Source organism: Drosophila subpulchrella, chromosome 3L (genome assembly GCF_014743375.2).
Source record: "Drosophila subpulchrella strain 33 F10 #4 breed RU33 chromosome 3L, RU_Dsub_v1.1 Primary Assembly, whole genome shotgun sequence".
Classification (NCBI taxonomy): domain Eukaryota; kingdom Metazoa; phylum Arthropoda; class Insecta; order Diptera; family Drosophilidae; genus Drosophila; species Drosophila subpulchrella.
In genome coordinates this window covers 13,909,039-13,924,220 of record NC_050612.1, presented here as the reverse complement: position 1 = coordinate 13,924,220, position 15,182 = coordinate 13,909,039, and the positions used below count along the sequence as shown (strand labels likewise).

At 38.7% G+C, this 15,182-nt stretch overlaps 3 protein-coding genes across 5 annotated transcripts in view; 1 reads left to right on the top strand and 2 right to left on the bottom strand.

The window, feature by feature from the left end:
• Positions 1-15,182, top strand: part of LOC119552791 (putative dipeptidase NECHADRAFT_87110) — a 100,911-nt gene that overhangs the window by 59,803 nt on the left and 25,926 nt on the right. The window lies entirely within an intron of this gene.
• LOC119552794 (myosin-9) lies at positions 2,347-4,688 on the bottom strand. The gene is made up of 6 exons (XM_037862626.1): positions 4,610-4,688; positions 4,113-4,555; positions 3,185-3,879; positions 2,849-3,101; positions 2,536-2,791; positions 2,347-2,474 (listed from the first exon to the last, which is right to left on the bottom strand). Exons 1-6 carry the CDS (start codon positions 4,677-4,679, stop codon positions 2,347-2,349), a joined length of 1,845 nt encoding a protein of 614 aa, XP_037718554.1. The 5' UTR covers positions 4,680-4,688.
• Positions 4,934-7,060, bottom strand: LOC119552795. Of its 2 annotated transcripts, none has more exons than XM_037862627.1 (3): positions 7,023-7,060; positions 5,901-6,953; positions 4,934-5,847 (listed from the first exon to the last, which is right to left on the bottom strand). In XM_037862627.1, exons 2-3 carry the CDS (start codon positions 6,943-6,945, stop codon positions 5,057-5,059), a joined length of 1,836 nt encoding a protein of 611 aa, XP_037718555.1. In that variant the 5' UTR covers positions 6,946-6,953; positions 7,023-7,060; the 3' UTR covers positions 4,934-5,056. The 2 variants fall into 2 exon arrangements, with proteins under 2 accessions (XP_037718555.1, XP_037718556.1); XM_037862628.1 differs by lacking the exon at positions 7,023-7,060 and having other exon boundaries at positions 4,934-5,337; positions 5,389-5,847; positions 5,901-7,013.

Genomic DNA, 15,182 nt, shown 5'->3' with positions numbered 1-15,182 from the left:
AAAGGAAAATGCTCCTTAATCGCTTAATTTTTCGCCAATTTAAAAATGTAAAGTACGTATATAACTCAAAGTATTACAAAAATGATTAAACTTTTTTATGCAAAACAATATAAAGACAGAAATCGCTCCTAAGTTAGTATTACTAACTATTCTATATCATAACCTTTGGTAAACAAAATGCCATTTTAGGTTTTAACTACTATTCTAAGAATAATATCAAAGGATCTCTTTATAATCCAACAATGGCGGTCATTTAAATTAATTTTATTTCACTACCTTCCGTCTTTTCATTGGACGATTAAATCTCATTTAAATTTCAACATTTTCCGCCAACCTGTCAGGGGTGAAACAATTTACCAAGAATTTTCTTTGTCTTACCCTTGCATTCATGCGCATTTTCCCATTCAAAAATAATTCATATTCATTTAAGGGGGAAATTACGGCGCAGAGGACCACCACCGATGTGGTGGGGTTAAGCAGTGCAATTCAATGAGGACTGGCTTCAACCGCAGGCCGCGACATTCCAGTGTCAAGCGTTTTCTTCCGATGGCAGTGAAAACCGCACAAAGCCGAGACCCCCAAGTTACCCCAGGTTTATTCAATGCAGTCAGGGCCAATGCCATTGCCATTCCAGTGGATCCTTTGCCTTACGCCGGAGGCAAAAGGCTATGCTTTTGTTTTTCCAACTGGTTGACTCGGGCCACCTTCTTGGGAACTGCTGGAGTTTCCAATGAAAGCATTTCTCCTCCTCGGCCACCGTTTTCCATCTTACCGCCGGGTTGTTTGTATGCGTCGTCTGCTGTGGTTTATGTCCTCGTTGTTGACATTTAGTTGACACACACAACACGGATCCCCTGCCTCCTCGACCTCGTCCTCGTCCTCGTCCTGTTCGTCCTCGTCGTGGACTTCCGGCAACAGGCCCTGGCAATGGATCATCGGCGTCTTTGTTTACACATCGCCACCGAAGTTTGCAGCTGCCTCTGCGGCAGTCCTCCTGATTGTTCATCGTCAGCTGGTGCGCTTTATTGTTGCTAACTAGAAAAGCCAGAGCGTTCATTCTGCCTTACAGAATGTCCTTCGCCGCACAGTGGGTGGGATCAGAGATTTCCTTATCAAAAACCATAATACGAAAGTCAGGTATTTTTTTATTATTTATATTATGCCAATGAAATAGACGTTAATTATAGAGTTATACACTCAAAATAGTGTTTAAGTAATTTTAGTTACTTGTGATTGTAGAATCGTAGAGAAAATTTTGTTTCAATTAGTAAATTAACCTAATTGAAAAAAAAAATCTTTAATTCTTTATTAACTCAAAATCAATAAAATTCTGGGGAACATAATTGGCAGTGTGATATAAACTAAAAAAAATCTTTTTTCTTAAGTTTTATATAAAATATATATCTGCATCTTGTATTTCCAATTGTTCCCACTGTGCACCAGTGGTGTAAACAATTTTTGAAAGGTTATTTCTTCTGAAACAGCCGCGGTCCGCACTTTGTTCCGTTTTGCACTTCATTTGCCACCAGGCCACCCAACCTAAAAGTCGTCCTCCTAGTCGTCCTTCTAGTCATCCTTCTAGTGCAAGGCATCCAAGGCGTCCATTCGTCCAAGTCGTCCTCCTCGGGGCAGTAAATTCTGTTTACCCACTTCGTTGTCGTTGTCTTTGCAGTAGATGCATCGCAGGGACAGCTATTTGTTATGTCGTTTGACTGAAGCTGCTGACATTTATCCAGAAACTGCAGTAAACAGAATGAATATGCAGAGGATGTTGCTGCAGATATTAAATCGCCCCCTGGCAATAAGCAACTGCAAAGAATTTTCTTTGCATGCTTGGATAGCCTTGAAAATGTACAAGAACGGATGTTCAAATGGTTTTTCTAGAAACTCCATTCATTATCAAAAATATGTCCACTGGCTGCAAGAGTTATTTTTCCTTATTTTCTTTAATGACCGCAATCTGTGCATGTATTTTTAATTTGGAACCGGGTTTTCGTTCCAAAAAGATTTACGTTTGAAATCTAGAAGTTAAAGAAAATTAATGAAATTGCCGAGAAAAGTTTTAAACTGCTTCGATTGAGGAGAAAGCTTATCTAGTAAAAACAATTTGCCTATCCAAATGCAATTGCTTGACTTGTTCTATTTTTTGATTGAACATCAGCTAAGTTAAAATTGGTTAGGTGAGTACGCATTTAAAATAGTCGAGGTATTATTCTATATAGCGTTCTATTGTTTCTATTTAAAAATACCTGTTTATCCAAACAAAAAATAGATGGAAAACCAATATTTTATTCAACTGGGTGTATAAAATGATTTTAATGCAATCCAGTTCATCTCTAAACAAACTTATTTGCGTCTTCCTCCGGGTGTGGGTCTAAATGGTTTTCGCCGGGATTTTGAATCGACAATGAGCACTGATTGTCGCTTTAGGAAGTTGCGGGAAGGCACTTCATTATCATCATCGGTGGTGGCCACTGTGGGTAAAAAGTTTTCGAAATGTCTCAAGGCCGTATTTAAAATCAAATTGAAATTTACCCGCCGCTGGGGCCTGTTCTGGTGAAGATGAGGAGGTGCCGGCAGCCCTTTGAGCTCGTCCTGCGAACAAATTGTAGTAGCAAACGGGCATGGGTTGTGGCTTCTCGCCCTCGGGAGCGGATGGGGACTTGGGCTGCTCCGCCCTGTACATCTCCTCCTCCTCTTCGTCAACGATGTCCAACTTCGGAATCTCGAACGGTGGCACATCCTCGGATTTGCTCAACTCTTGGCAGCGCTTGATCTTGAGTTTTAGGATCTAATGAGGGGGTATATTTAAGATGTCTATGAAAAATAAAATCTCTTATGTCCCCACCTCAATCATATCCTCATCCTCGGCAGTATGGGCCAGAAAATTGGGTAGTTCTGCTACGCTAACATGGAGCTTCCTTTCGGGTATCTCTATGTTGCTCTCGTCCACCTCCTGCACCTTGAAAATCATCTCGCAGATGCGCTCCTTGAGATACTTTAATACCCCCATCGATTTGCCGGCCTCATCAGTGTCCAGTTTGCGATCCTGCTCCTTGGCGGCGATGCTGTTCTTGATTTGCTCGATGACCTCTTGGTTTCTGTGAATAAATTTTATTTTCAAAAAAAATAAATCGGTTAATGTAAAGATACCTTACATGGTTAATAATCATAAAATACCCACACTTCACTCTCCTTGACATCAGAAAATTTGGAGGCCTCCAGTTCGCTGGATAAGGCTTCTCGTTCCGCCTCCAAATTGGCCTTTTCCGCCTCTGCCGCCTTTCGCAGGTAATTCAAACGGGCTGCGGACTCCTTTTGGGCGCTGAATCTTTCGAAGACCTCGAAGGGCGAGGTGGCTCCGGAGGCCTTCATGAGCTGCTTGAACAGGGATTCCATGTCGCTGGTAACGCTCTCCAGTTGGGACACCGGCTCCTCCTCGCCGTTCTCCGTTTTGGCAGTGTGCTGATCGCCCGAACTGGAACCCACACTATCCTGATGGACCAGTGTCTTGGTTTCGGCAAAGAGCTTCCTCCCAATCCGCTCCAGCTCCAGCTTACGGGCCTCCACCTGTTTGCGAAAGTCGAGGGCCTGACGCTCCCGCGTTTTCTGGGAGAGATTGGCCTGCTGCTCCTGCCGCTGCAGGATCACCTTGGCCGCATCCCTCATCTCGACCGCCTCGTTGTGCACCTGCTGCAGTCGCTCTATCTCCGCCTTCTGGTCACTTAAAGAGGCCTCCAGTTCCCGCAGACTCCGCTCGAAACGCTCCGCATCCGTCATTAAAGATGCCTCAATGGAGCGGTACTTCTTGCGGATGTGCTCCGCCTCCATCCACTGGACGTTGGTGCGGTGGATCTCGTTTTCCAGCTGACAGACGAGCTGTTAAAGAAATATGTGAAAAAAATAAAATTTAAATATTAAATAGTTTCTCTATACAACAAATATAATGGATAATATATAATAATATCATTTGTAAATTGATAATTGAATTTATAATGTATATTTATAAAAAAAGGTTGGAATATATGACAGTGTATTAAAATATTTTGTTTAAATTGTTTAATTTTAAATTTAGTATTTGAAGTATTTTATTCAAGGAGCAGCTTTCTCACCTTCCTGTTGGCATCCTCCTCCAGAGTTTCTGGGGGTTTTTCGCCCAAATTCTGGTTCTGGGCCTCCTTATTGGCCAGCAGACCCCGGTATTTCTCAACAAGTTTACTGAAGTGCTGTTGGCGGGATTTAAAACGATGTCGCAGCAAATCCATCTGCTTACGACTTTCGGTAATTTTGAGATCAGTTAAGAATATTGCATCATCGGCATTTTTGGCTCCCACAGGATATGTGGCCTTGCCCACAATTAAAGTGGGCGTGCAGCTCTGCGCCCTCCGGGTTTCCCCAGTGGGTTCCTTTATGACCACCGGTCGCTGGAGGGGATTTCGCAGACGACTCGCCTTAACTGTCAGCTCCTTGATGTCCTTTTTCAAGGAGCCAATTGTGTCACAGTTGATGCGGTTCTGCTTCTGCCATTCGGCCGCATTAGCCGTCTTTTGGCCCTCTACAAGGATTTGTTTTAATATTACCTGAATGGTTTAAAGGCTTAGGTACTTACCTGCCAATAAAATTCGCTTTTTAATCTCATTTATTTGTCGGTTCAATTCGTTTAACTTGTCCGATTCCATGGCTTCATCTGTCCGGCTTACCCTTTGAAATTAGTTTCACAAAATATGCTGTTTGTTTAGTCGATACTAAAATTGTTGTGGCAACGTGAAAGTTAACAATGAACTGTAATGGTTGCCAACAGCCTTATACCTTATCTATGAATATTAGGTCGTTTCTCAAATCAAAAATAATATTTATTAATTAAATTAAGAAACTTTTTCTGAATTTTTTGCTTTAATTTTCAATACTTAAGCCATATTATTTACAAAATATATTTAAAGATTCCACAATAATTTATCATCAGCTAGAAACACGCCCTCGAACGCAAGAAACACCAAGGAATTCACTGGGAACTCAACAAAAATGCTGAAATATGAATACTTTCAAATTAAGACCCCTATTCGAAGCGGGATTGGATGGCGCTATTCCGAACCCGGGCCACGAATTCGGCGGCGTGGCTGGGTTCTCGGAAGGAGCAGGCAATCCTCTCCAGGATGCCCTCCCGACTGGAGGCGTAGTTGATGTTGGTCCAGCGGCAGCTGTAGGAACTGTTGGTCATGTAGTCAATGCGCCACCTTTCGTCCACCCGCATATGGATAATCAGTTCTCCGGTGACCTTGTCGTGGAGTATTATATAATACGATCCCTGGTGCTCCAGGATTTCGATTTGACCCTCGCCTGAGAAGGAGGGGGAACGGTAAGGACTCTCATGGGAACCTGGTAATTTACCTTGCCGTTTCCACTCCTTTAACTTGTTGAAACAGAAAAGCCTCACCGGCTGGCTGAACAATCCCCTTCCACTATTGAGAATGTCATTCAGATCGGCCATGGATCTTGGTAACCCATGTACTCCTCGAAAGGATTGCTTGACACATAACTTATTCTGGATTTCCGAGTCATCGCTTTCGGAAACCTCACTAAAAACGGAATCCTTGCTCACATTCAAGCCATTACAAGTCAATCCTTCACTAGCATCTAGACGTTGGTATGGTAGAGGAAGTGGTTCTTTATATATGCTGGGACTTTCAATTATGGGTTCTCCACAACACAGCGAAGTCTCTTTAATTTCTTTCTTGCTGCCCTTTACCTCCGAAGTAAGTTGAAAAATGTTCTGCCTAAATACCCTGGAAAAGTTCAATGAGCTCCTCACCCTTTGAAATCGGTTTAATCTGCTCTGATGAGAGTTATCTGAAAAAAAGATAGGATAGTAATATGTGATGGTTTTAACAAAAGTAACTTACCATGATAGGATGCCTCTAAGTTTTTTAGCATAGTCAAGCTTAAGATAAGTGCCTTTAGAGATCTGGATGCCTGCTGTTGAATAATCTCCTTAGATCGTATTTCTTGCATATTTTTTCTTTTTACAACTCTATCGCCAAAAGAAAGTCTTACACTGGGTGTCAATGCTAACTTGTTTCCTATCAAGGAGCTAATAAGACCCATTTTAGGCTTGGCTTTTTCAACTAATGGAGCAATTAGTTCATCGATCTGTAGAGTTTTTGGGGCAAATAAGCCCACTGATTTTCGTTTAAGGTCCGCAGAACACATAAGTTTTTCAAACTCTTGAGGATTTGATTCTTCACTTTTATGTTCATCTTTTTCTTCGATTGCTTTTAGAATACCTTCCTCAGTTCTATAAGAATTGATATCTTCAATGTTTGCTAAATTTATTTCTTCTAATATTGTGCAATTTGGTGCTTCGATCCTAGGCAGAGTTGCTTCTTTTTTCCCTGACATAATTGATTCTTTGATAGGTGGAATGTCCAAAATCTTGATCTCTGGAGTATTAGAACTCTCAATCTCAGGGGGATTTACTTCTATAGCTTCGTTAACTTTTACTTCAGCACAAGCCATTTCCAATTCAGGAATAAAGTATGGCACTTGGCTCTCTTTAGAACACTCTGACTTTGAGGATAAAGATGGTTCATATTTGCCAAATAAGGAAAGATCCCCTAGCCCACTCTGAAAGTCCAATAGGTCCTTTACCTCACTCTGCTTACGCAATTGATCGATGATATTAAAAGGTGACAGAAGGGTATCAAGAGGTAGGCTAGGCAGGCTGCAGTCCACTTTAAAGGACTCTTCTAAGGAAGTTGCCAAGGAAGTTCCTACGTCCGATTGATTAGTAAACTCCGAGGCCTGGGGTTCTGGCCAACTAGAACTTCCTTTGGATGACTGTGAGTGCAGAACGGGACACTGGGTTTTGGGGTCCGGTTCCATTTTGTCAACTGCATTGACCTCACTTTGCATTTCTGCATTCGTTCCATCCTCTTGGCTGTCCAACATTTTCTAAGCTGAATATTTACCGAATGAAAATAAAATAAAAAAAAAATTTACTGAGATTTTAAATACAAATGACTTACAGCTTATTGAGTGATAGTTCAATGTGGAACGAATTCTGGGAGGTTTTTGATCTTTACAGAGTTGCTACGTTTTTTTTGTAAAAAAAATTAATTTAATATATGTTCAATCAATAAATACTATTAAATAAATAAAAAGGTATAATGCAATTTTTTTTTTGATAAACTGGAGATAAAAGTTTGCCACAGCTTGTGTTTTTATAAATAACAAATATATATGTTAAATAAGGACTCACAACTAATTTTTTAAAGTAATAAACAGCTATCTATACGCATTAAATTCAATGAAATATCTTTACTCACTTGTGCACTGTGCACTTTCATTGGTATCACTGGCAGGTCAGTTTTGTATTTTGTACAGCCTTCAGTTCGACATAACAAGATACAACCGAGTTGGGGAACAACTTCCGACCATTGTTGTCCGTTCGCATGGTCCAGTCGGCCCCTGTGTCTAATTACAATTTGCTTTTTGCCCAACGGGGCGTATGCGTAGTCATAGAGACGGGAAAAGGAAACTGGCATGTGGGGCAGTTCGCCGTGGAGTGGGAATCAAATTACATTGACAACAACTTTCCGCTGGCTTTTCAATAGAAACAAAAGCACCTGAAGGCCGAAGCAAAACATCGCCCAGTTTCATCATTATTTTCTTGGTGAGATGAGGATTCTGAATGCCCTGAATTTAGACGAGAGCCCCCAGCTAAACAAATACGCGAGGGACCAGTGAAAAGCAAATAGCGCTGGAAAAATATTTGAATCTGAAATATGCATAAAATGCGGGAAAACGAATTCAAAGCTTGGCGAAATAAATAAATAGCGAATGCAAACAAAATGGAACATAACAAAAAAAAAAGCTGAACACAAAAAAGGGAGGAAGGAACATTTCATTCTCAAAGTAAAACAATCAAAATTTGCGCACCATTAAATTTTGTATGGTACTCGTTCCACCAGAGTTTTCCCCGTTCTCTCTTGACTTTTCGCAATTTTCTCCTTTTCCCAGTACTCCATACATACTCACATGTTTGTTTGTGCTCCAAATTGACTTTCTGCACAATGTTCAAAGCTTTGATTTCCGTGATTCGATTTTTTCCCAGTCAATCGCCGGATTTTCTCCTCTTTTTTTGGCTAAAGCTTCTGGCATTCTTTGTAAATATTTTGTGACACTTATCTATTTGCAAAACCGATCAAAGCGCAGAAACAGCGAAATGTCAGCTAAATTTTAGAACAAATGGGATTTGATTTATGACTTTGTTTTCGCAAATCCAGCTTAAGTCGTATCGATACAGATCGCAACTCATCGACATATCGGATTAAATGTGGTTTATGTTATTTTTAAATCACTCTTAAATTTAATTAAATTTACCATGAACGAAAAACAAATGAAAATATTTACTATTTGCTTATATGATTTAGCTGCGGTTCGGGCAGTCATAAATTAGCATTCGTTATATATTAATTAGTGCTTTTAGATACGCACATTTTTAAATTATGTGAAATTTCTATGTGATTCAATATGCAATGATAAATAGGGAAAAGCAAACATTTATTTAGCGGAATGGTTAGTCATTGGGGTTTTTAATTTGTTTTTTACTTTTTTATTCACATAAAAATGTCAAGTTGTACTTTATTTAATTAGTTAGAGTTTTCTAGGTGATTTAAAATGCAATGATAAATGTAGAGGAATAAACATTTATTTAGCAGAATTGTCGGTCATTGGGGTTTTGTATCTACACAAAGTTGCAAAGCTGTACTTGATTTAATAAGTTAGGAATGTGAAAAATATAAAATGCAGCCTTTCTACTTTCTCTAACAATTTAGAAAATAGTCTTTTTGAAGTGTATGAGATATAAATTAATAAACTAAGTATATCCTTGCAAGTACCAACCCACTTCAAGGAGAATATCTAGGTAAAGTATCATTAATTTAGCTGGTGAGCCACCCAGAACGTATACAATGTATCACAGTGCTAACCTTATACTGTAATTTGTAGAAGCAACTTAAATATTTAGCTTTTGGTAACCCAGGCCCTCCACTTAACTTTCATCTCTCAAGTGGGCAAGGCAACCTGACCGAAAGTTAGGTAACCCAGGCAAGGTACATACATAGTTGCCGTGTGGCACCTGGCCCAGGTGTGACATTCTGCAGCTGCCAGGACATGCTTCGAGCCCATTAAAACTAATTACTCATAATCATTTTGGCTGCTGCTCGACTGCCTCCGGGAACCCCATCCCGATCCCAATCCCCATTCCCATTCCCATGCCATGACTCTTGCCGAGCGACAGTCACAGCTGCCACATATACATTGAAATTAATTAAAATTAAAATGGGAGTGGATGTGCGATGTGCAAATGGAAATGGAGGTCTGCGAAACGAACTCAAGTCCTGGCTGATCCCCATGAAAACGACTCAACCGCAGATGATGGGGAAATTAGTGGCAGGCGAAAGAGCAATGGAGACGAGTCAAAAGTACAAAGTCAAGTGCGCGGCGGCCTCCGATGAAAAATCTCTGCGAAATTAATTAAATTCTGTAATTTAAGGCACTCCCCGTGGGCATTGCCGACTCCTGCGGCTCTACAGTACATGTGTGTTGTACATATGTGGGATGCTTTTATCATGATTATATAGTATCACCCTCTCCAAGAGGCACCTGGGTTCGATGACCTTTCGTCCTGACATTTGCTCGACATACCAAGAATGCAGGCCAGGTCCATGTGCCTCCCTCACTGGCAAAAAAAACATAATTTAAGCCAGGGATAATAATATGTACCAGGTAACAATTATACATTTTTCCACATTTAAACAAAAAACATAAATAACATTCTAAATAAAGTAAACTAAAAAGGTTATGTAAAAATTTTTCAGAAGTTGTCTCTTTATCACTTCTATTTCTGAATTACAAAATGTGGTTTTTTTTTTAATACACAAACCTCAAAAGATTAATGCTTTAGGCTTCAAAAAAATATACTTTACGTATTTCAAAGTGTATAAAGATTCTGTTGATTAAGAAAAATAACTTCTTCTAAAGAAAATAAAAAAAATTTACATTGAAGATATTCTTCTAATATTTAAAAGAAGTGCCCAACGAAAACCTCTATTTATCTATAGATTAGAAAAAATAACTAATAACAAGAAAATCCCAAAATATATTCACCATGAATTCTGGAAATCGGGAGACTATAAAAGACATTCTTCTCATATTTAATAAAAGTGCCCAACGAAAACCAGCATTTTGATTTTTCTTAATTTAAAAACATAAGTTAAAAGAAGCATTTAAATATATTAAAAACATTTCTCCCAATTTTTTAAGGAGGACATTGCAATATTCTAAATAAAAATAAAAATTGAAGTAAACGTAAATTGTCTCAGTGCATTTGTTTGCTTTGTGACTGGGCGTGCATGTGTGTTTGTGTAGGTCCTGCAGGCAAAGCCTTCCTCCTGCCGCTGTCCGCCAGATGGCGCCACCTCTGCAGCGCTGTCAAGCGCAGCGCAGCGCAAAATTATTCTAATTAGAGTGGCCCACCTCCCGCAGCTCCGTGATATCCTTTACAGTGCCTTTGAAAAGTTATCCAGTTAGACGGGGGAGTGGGACAGAGACGTCCGTGTGTGTTTCTAATTTGTCTGTTATTTTTCTGGCTTTAAGCACTATAGTTTACCAGCAGTTACACTCCTTTCAAAGAGCTAATGCGTGTGTGTGTGTGTGGATAAAAGCTTCCTGAAGAATGTATTTACCTTTCGGATTTTAAACTGCATTAGCTTGCCTTTTAACTATATGAACTTAAAATGGGGGTATGTCATTACTTATCATTATATATCTTCTAAGAATATATTGTTTTTGTTAAAATTTCCTTAACATTATCCTTAAAACAAATTGTTATAAATTCATAATTGTTTAGTCTATAAAAAATAATATATTTACATTAAATGTTCTTCTATTCTCTTACAAATAAACATGGAAATAACTTTAATTCCTTGGAAACCCCATGACAACCTCTTGCCACCTGCAGAGCGAAATTGCTATCCAATAATTCGCCCTGAAGCTGTGACAAAATGAAATTTTTAAATGTGATGGCAGCTGAATTTATGTAGTAATCTCACGGCACGGAGACACAGACCAGGACTTATGTGCATGATTTATCTTGAGCCGCATAACAAAGGCGGCAAGAGAGAGCACTTCCTGTGCGTGACGCAGGTCCTGCGGCACCCGTTCATGAATCACCCGCCGAGTGGCAACATGTGCTTAATAGTTTAACGCTTCGTGTGCCACTTAGCTGGGCGTGAATGCCTATCCTGGCAGGGATAGAGGAGTCCTCCTCCTGCTGCTCCTGATAATAATGGTAAATTTCTGCAGGAGGTGATGATGCAGTCTGCCTGCCGAAGAGCCCCATCCTCGGCAGCACTCACTTTTCGTTTCTGTCGCTAGTGTATCTGTCTCAGTTTCAAATCCGCGACAGTCTTTTCTGCATGCCTGCCGTTTTGCTCCGCTTTGCCGACCCCAGCCAATTTCATCTCGTTCCGCATCATGAACGGACGGACAGATCCAGACAGCGAATCCGACGTGGAGCAGGCGGCCAGGGTCCTCATCGCCGTGTCCTCCCAGCCCGACATCGCGTGTCGCATGATGTATGACATTTTTGCGCCTCATCAACAGCTGTGTTCTACCCACGATAATAAGGTACCCACACAAAGAGAAACTGCAGGTTAATAAAGTGTACACCCAGAGAAAACACCTTTTAAAACAAAAAAATTTTGTATAAACGAAAAATGAGAATCATGAAGAAATGTTCTTGAATTTTTCGTAATTTTGTTGGGTGTTCAGGATTAGTTGTTACTCAAACGTTTATTTAATGCTCTTTGAAAACCTTTTCTACGATCAAGAAAAGTCCTGTTGAAAGTGAATATTAACCTAATATTGACGATAACCAGATTGTTCAGTTAAAAGCAAAAAATAAATATACAAAATTCTTTGAAAGTACTCCAATGCTTTTTATTCGAAATAAGTTAATGCAAAGCATCAACTGAAAAGATTTTTCTTCAAAATATTCTTAGTGCTTGCATTTTTTAAGATTTAAGGCTTGTCATATATCAAGTTTGTAATCCAAGCTATGAAATGTGGAAAAAAAAATTTTATCAAAATCAACGGACTTTAACAATTAACCTACCCCCATCAATAAATTTGTAAAGCGCCTCCAAATCATAAAATTCTATCTTTAATTTTGACTTATATATATTACTGATAGCTTATATGAATAATAAAGAAATATTTTTTCAAGTGCACATGTACGTCGAGCCAGGACACCTGTCATCCTGTCATCCACTCCGCTCCACCCACCTTGATGCTCTTTTTGTTTTCGTGCATCGACCAGACAGCCTGTGCAGAATGGGGTGGCTCTGTTTGTTTCAGGTTTGGGTTTTTGGGGTGGTCCCGAGTTGATGTTTGTTTGCACTTGCTTTAACGAAATTGGCACGAATGGCGGCTTGCGGGTGGCGACGCTGCCGTGTTGACTGTTTGGCTATTTGCTCGTTTACGTTAACGGAGAGCTGACTTATTTTCCTCGGCGGTGCAATTCAAATATGCCGGGAGTTCCTTTACCCACAACCGGTTGATTGCTCGAGTCAAGTCAATTGACCTTTGGCATTCACTATGATCCTTTGGAATTCCGTTTGCTTCGAAGTCAAAAACAGTTATTTAACTAGGCTGACATACGTTGTTTTATTAGAAGGAGCTCAATTACATTTAAATCCACATTTACTATTTTAGCAATGCTTGTTGGATATTTTAATCTGCAACAATCTGCTACAGCATTTACCCATTTTTTTTACTTTAATAAAATCCGATTTGCATGGGTTTTTTAAAAGAAGTTTTACAGAAAATGTTGATGTTTTATCATGTTGACCCGGAAATGTATCTCTTTGAAAAAAAAAAATATACATACATTTTTATATGTGATTTATAAAGTTGTTTAATTGGCTATAATACTTTATTTATACCAATCGATACAGATTCGTAACGGAATCCGGATAAAAATGATATTTAAAGGTATAATAAACAAGAACTAAATAAGACAAAGATAACAAATTTCTGGTTAATAAAAAAAGTAGTATCATTTTTAACTTATACTTAAAATAATATTAGAACAGTTTGTTCTTATGCCTACACTAAAAATTAATAAAAAACCGAATAACTCCTAAAAAATATTGTGAAATCTGAATGAGGTGAAACAACAGAATCTTAGAAATTTGTTATTTTCACATAGTTAGTTGCTAAATCAAAAATAACATTAACTATTCCTACACAGAGAAAATTATGACGTTCTGAAATTGAGTATTTGTGTTCTCAATTTGAGGATGTACTCAATTTAAGTACAAAATTTGTGGAAAAAGCTCATGTTGAGAAAAGCTGCACTCATTTTAAGAAAAAGGACTTGAATTGATCGCAAAATTCTAGGTTTGAGGAAATGTGTTCTTAAATTTCCAACTTGAGAATTAATATTCTCATTATGAGTAACCGATAAACTCAAAAATGAGTTGCGATTTCTCATAAGGAATTCTAGAGAATTCCGTTCTGCGAACGAGACAAGAGATGAGCGGCCTTTAGTTCGTTGCGTATATGGTTGTCTGTCTCTCATTAATAGGTGTGTAAAGTGGTGCGCGCTACATTTGTGTGACTGTCATTTGCCGTGTGATTTAGCAAAGTGATTACGTGCGCGTAACTCGAAGCTAAAAAACTATTTTAGTGAATTGGACATTCGTGCGACCCTTCCGTTCCTCGAGGGTAAGTTTTTTAATTTAAACTGTATTTATAATGTGCTAAACAATGATACAGTAACCAAACACTGCAAAAATATTGCCAAAGCGTGCACATTAATGTGTTTGTATGTGTGATTGTAAGTGGCGTGAAGCAGTCTAGTTTAGTTAGTTTCTACGTACATTTTACATACATACATACACATATAATTAAATATAATATTATTATTATTTAATAACATTCTAATTTTATTGTTTCATATATATGCATATATATTTACAATATTTGCTAACAATAAAGTTTTCTATTTCAGCCTCTTTGCTCTTCGCTAGACCAGATAGCTAAGCAACAAAATAATAACCTAGAACACGGAACATGTATATATATAACTGTAATACAAAATAAAATAAAAAAATATTTTACCCTATTTCTGAAAATGGGTGGCGCGGGTTTAAGTGCAAAAGTTCTTCATTTGAGAATTTAGAAGTTCACTATCAAGAACTTATTTCTCATTTTGAGCGCTGGAAATTTCTCAGTATGAGAAAAGGGGATACTCGTTTCCAAAATTCAAGCTAAATTATTTCTTAAAATGAGTGCAGTTTGTACTCATATTGAGGAAAATTGTTCAAAAAAGAGCACAAATGTACTCAATTTAGGTACAAATTTTTTGAGAAATTTGTACTGAAAGTCAGTATTTTGCACTCAATGTGAGAATTTTTGTTCATGCTGAATTTTTGAGTACAAAAATACTCAATTTGAGTGCAAATTACTTGAATAATTCTCTCTGTGTATAAAAATATTTTAATGAAGGTAGGCTCGTGTTTTGTTTTCTGTGTAGTGTAAACATCCAAAGTTTCCCATCCACTAATTGAATAAGTTAGTTTTCCGGAACGGAACATGCGGTTATAGTTGGCTTCCTTTGGCTCGGTGGAGCGGATTCCCCGTTGCACGGATTTCTGAACACACACAGAGCTAACTAAACTTTTTGACTTTCATTTATTTGCCGAGCACACTCATCATCATTTTGGCCTGGTCGTGCTGAAATACCATTAAAATCACATTTCGATTTAATTTGCATAAATTGAAGTCGAGGCAGCCAGTGGAAAATGAAGCCGAACGGCAGTCAAAACATGAACTAAAACGCCATTCGAAATCGATTCCAAATCAATTAGAGAGTGATTTGCAATATGTATTAAAGCGAATGCTTAGGTTCCATTCGAGTAAATCAACCGAATCGCCGGACTTTTACGGAGTATGGAGCAGGGAGTTCTGAGTTCCATGAGTCCCAATCCAGTGCATTGAATTTAACGGGTCCAAGGACACGAGGAGGATTATGACACTTTTTGCGGCTCGCTGCTCGCAGATTCGGCTTTTGCTTTTATTGAGCGAAATGAAAAATTCAATTAAAATGCACACATGCT